The 4560-nt window shown below is 37.5% G+C and overlaps 1 protein-coding gene across 1 annotated transcript; it reads left to right on the forward strand.

Annotated features, from left to right (window-relative positions):
• Positions 1-888: 888 nt before the first annotated feature.
• LOC111377510 (crocetin glucosyltransferase, chloroplastic-like) lies at positions 889-2548 on the forward strand. Its single transcript, XM_023000623.1, has one exon. The coding sequence runs from the start codon at positions 895-897 to the stop codon at positions 2296-2298; it is 1404 nt and encodes a 467-aa protein (XP_022856391.1). The 5' UTR covers positions 889-894; the 3' UTR covers positions 2299-2548.
• The last annotated feature ends 2012 nt before the right edge of the window (positions 2549-4560 follow it).

Below are 4560 nucleotides of genomic sequence, written 5' to 3' on the forward strand. Positions count from 1 at the left end.
GTACAAAATGGCGACTTGCTTTGTCTCATATAGTAGAAGTCGTCGATGGTGAAGTGGGCTCCTGTGGTACTTGGTGGTGTGGAAGTAAAATATTCAATGAAAGAGATGCTGGAGATTTGGGAGATCTGTGGGTTGGTGGTGGAGGGCATTTGGGGAGACATGGGCATTAATTGCAATAAATGGCTTTGCAGTATCAGAGGACTTTGTCAGGATAACGTTCGAATTTCTCATTTTATTTTACATGAAATGGGAAACAAACACATGCTAAATACTACTTTTCATCATTGATGATGATTTATTTATTTTTAAATATGATGGGAAATTATGTTGTTTTATGCCATTTCAATGGACATTTGAATATAAAACTATCAAATACAAAATGTTGTTAACTATTGAAAAGTTTGAGGATAAGAATACCATGAAAAATCATTAGGAGTATAACTGCTATAATGAGCAAAAATTAAAAACATTAAGTGCAATTAAAACATGGTGGAAGAGCTAAAAATTATGGTGTAAATAGAATTATCCATTTAAAATATTGATTAATTGACACTTTTAATTAAAAAGTGCAAAGTTGTAGAGATTTTACAGAATAACAATAATTTATTGTTTAGTGAAAATAAATTATTGTTAGATATTGTTTAGTGAAAATTTCAAGATTTATTGTTTCAAGATCTGCACGAAAAAAATATTCAGTAGTTTAAAGATATTGTGTAGTGAAAATTTCAAGATTTTATTGATTCTAGTCAGATATTCTAGCCCACATCAATTCAATTAATTAATAAGCTTTCTTCCAATAAACGAAGAAGCTCTTGCATAGTCCTCTTTACTATAAAAACATAACCAAAGTCCCATGCAATGTAACTTTCTACTTTCTACACACAAACACAGAAAATGGCTTGCCCTCATGTACTTCTAGTAAGTTTTCCTGCACAAGGGCACCTCAATCCATTACTTACATTCGCCAAGACCCTCGTAAGGAATGGCATTAAAGTCACATTTTCAACAAGTTTATACGCCCAGCAGCGGATGGCCAAAGCTACTGACGGCATCACTAACAATATTACATTTGAGGCGTTCTCTGACGGCTATGATGATGGGTGCAAATCCAGCGATGATCACGATCAATACATGGCAGAGATAAGAAATCGCAGTTCCAACACCATAAGGGAAGCGATTCTCGCCAGTGCCGAGCAAGGCTGCCCAGTTACGTGCCTTGTTTACAGTCTTCTACTTCCATGGGCTGCAGCAGTGGCACGTGAAATGCACATTCCCAGTGCTCTTCTGTGGATTCAACCAACCACTGTGTTGGATATATACTACTATTATTTCAATGGATGTGGTGAAGAAATCAAGAATTATTCTGACGATCCCTCTTGGGCAGTCCAGCTGCCTAGACTTCCATTGCTAGCTAAACGTGATCTTCCCTCCTTCTTGCATCCTCCAAGTAGCGAGCACAAACTCTTTGCACTTTCAACATGTAAAGAGCATCTCGAAATATTGGATGCAGAAACAAAGCCAAAAGTGCTTGTGAATACCTTTGATGCACTAGAGCCTGACGCACTTAAGGCGATTGAAGATTACGAATTAATTGCAATTGGACCCTTGATTCCTTCTGCTTTCTTGGATGGTAAAGATCCATCAGATAACGTCATTGGCGGCGATCTTTTTCATAAATCGGAGGATTATGTGCAATGGTTGAACTCCAAGCCTGAATCTTCTGTGGTTTATGTGTCATTTGGGAGTCTTCTGAGCCTCCCAAAAGTTCAATTGGAAGAGATTGCTAAAGGATTGCTCGAGTGTAACCGACCCTTTTTGTGGGTGATACGAGTAAAGGAAAATCCAGAAGAAGAAAAAGACGATGATAAACTAAGCTGTTTGGAAGAATTGGAAAAACTCGGAAAAATAGTACCATGGTGTTCTCAACTTGAGGTCCTAACACATCCTTCGTTGGGTTGTTTTGTGACTCACTGTGGATGGAATTCGACATTGGAGTGTATCGCATGTGGTGTTCCCATGGTGGCATTTCCTCAGTGGGCTGATCAAGGGACTAATGCAAGGTTGATACAAGATGTATGGGAGACAGGCCTAAGGGTGAACCCAAGAGAAGATGGCACCGTTGAGAACGAAGAGATCAAGAGGTGCATTGAAACAATAATGGACGACGGAGAAAAAAGTCGAGAATTGAGAGAGAATGCTAGGAAATGGAAGACTTATGCTAGAGAAGCTATGCAGGAGGACGGTTCTTCCACCAAGAACTTGATGGCCTTTGTTGAGGAGCTTGGAGATTATTGTTAAGTCAAGAACTCATTATCTAGAATTTAATTTATTTTCCTTTTTAGATCGTTTACCTCATTCACATTCAACGTAAAAGTGCTCTATTAGTCAAATAATAGGCACTCTTTTAAGGGTGGTTTCGTCTAAACAGTCCTCTTGACTGTCTTTACTCCAGTCACTTAATGTTTTCATCTTTTTTTGTACTTTATCTTCAAGAATCTAGTGCTACAAAAATATTGTAATAAAAAGCAGTATAATGCCTTGTTATGAACATGTGGTTTTTGTTCTGTTTATGCCCACCTCGACTCAAAAGACACTTGGCTTTCTTGTCTTTGTGAAGGGATTACTTATTTAGAACCTTTTCTCTGCAACGCTTTGGGCTATGGAAGTTGCCGCTTTAGATGCAATTATTGGGAAGAATACAAGAATTGATAAATTTGATGAAGTGGGTTAGGTTAGGTTGATGGGTTGTAGTATGTGGCTAGGGCTCGTTGTGGGGGGTTAGCTACTGTTAAGGGTTGTTTGATAACTATTTTAGTAAAAGTTTTAGCATATTTTAATAAAAATTGATGAAATGTGAGATTTAAAAGTTGATAAAAGTTACGAATCCTATGAAATGTGTTTAGAATTAATTGTTGATTTTGGGATCAAATTTCATTGCACTCAATCATTTCATATTTTTTTTTATATTATAGTTTCAAAATAGATGTTTCTACGACTTAGCTGCTTTTGTTTGTGACCTCTAGTCAATCGTTGGTCTTATCACATGATTAAGGTATGTATCAGTCCAGTATAATTTTTTAGTCCAGTATAATTTTTTATTTTTATTATTACTATTATAACTCATCCCCAATTTACGTCCCAATAATCCTTAATCTCCCATCTTTACTATTAATTCACTGAACCAAGAAATTGGTAAATCGAAACCAAAAAGTGTTCAATACACTCCAAGAACCTTGCAAATCATACAGCAACCTATCCAAAAAATATTCGCTTATGTTATAAACGCACCGATTCTTCGCCGTACAAACATGGCTTCCAACAAGAAGATGCAGATGGGCGACCCATATGTAGAATTTTGAAGAAGAATTTGCAAGCCTCTAAAATGTAGGAGGTGTAGGGATTTTGATGAAAATTTGGATTTTTAGGAGAGGTAGGGATTTTGATGGGCAGAATTTGTTTAATCAAATGCTTGAAAGAGGGGTTAAACCTGACAATTTTTATTTTTCTCAATCATAGTTAGCTGTTCTAAGGTGTGTTCATTGACCGTAAAGGCTCCCAAATTGTTAGAAAAAGTAAATGTTTTGGGTGTGAGCCTGATGAGATGAATTGCTCGATGATGATTAACGCATGTGGGTAGGTAGGGAATGTCGATATGGCTATGAGATTGTATGATCGTGCAAAGATTGAGAAATGGCGAGTCAAGGTTGTCACCTTCTCAACGTTGGTTAAGATGTACGAGGCATCCGAAAAATTTGATCGGCGCTTAAATGTGCATGAAGAAATGAGGGCACTTCGAGTTAAGCTTAATTGGCTCTGTCTAACACTTTAATGGATGCTATGGGAAGAGCGGAGAGACATTGGAAGGCAAAAAATATCACTTTGGCCTATTAGTAAAAATATCATCAAAGAAGTTAGCGAAACAAGTAGTTATTAGATTCAGAATGGGGAAGAAAATGAGAGGTTTATTATTGAACAGAAATCAGGTAAATGTAAGTACAAAGCTGTATAAATAATACAGAATTCCCACCAAAAGATGATAGCTGGAAAACTAACTAAACTAACCATTCAGCTGTACAATTGATCTAACTGAAGTAACGGTGCTTTGCAGTTTAGAACTCTAATACAAACATCTTGGACAACAAAGGAAGAAGTGTTGAAGCTGGAAGGGGTTTAGTGAAAACATCAGCAAGCTGATGCTGTGACCGAACAGGGAGGAATTTAACCATTCCAGCTGCAAGTTTGTCTCGTATGAAGTGGCAGTCAATCTCGATATGTTTTGTCCGTTCATGAAAAATGGGATTTGTAGCAATCTGGATGGCAGCATGATTATCATAGAAAAGGACTGCAGGAGAAGCTGTCACCTTGCCAAAATCCCTCAATAGCTGGTTAATCCAAATGACTTCACTATTGGTGGCAGCTAGAGCCCTGTATTCTGCTTTAGCTGAAGAAAGAGACACGGTAGATTGGCGTTTAGCTTTTCAAGATATTAAGGAGTCACCAAGAAATATACAAAATCCGGTGGTGGACTTCCTTATGTCGAGACAAGAGCCCCAGTCTGCA

The sequence above is a fragment of the Olea europaea genome, unplaced genomic scaffold (assembly GCF_002742605.1).
Source record: "Olea europaea var. sylvestris unplaced genomic scaffold, O_europaea_v1 scaffold1666, whole genome shotgun sequence".
NCBI classification, from domain to species: domain Eukaryota; kingdom Viridiplantae; phylum Streptophyta; class Magnoliopsida; order Lamiales; family Oleaceae; genus Olea; species Olea europaea.

Excerpts from the sequence above, each read along its gene's own strand:
- LOC111377510 (XM_023000623.1), top strand. The coding sequence starts at position 895 with ATGGCTTGCCCTCATGTACTTCTAGTAAGTTTTCCTGCACAAGGGCAC.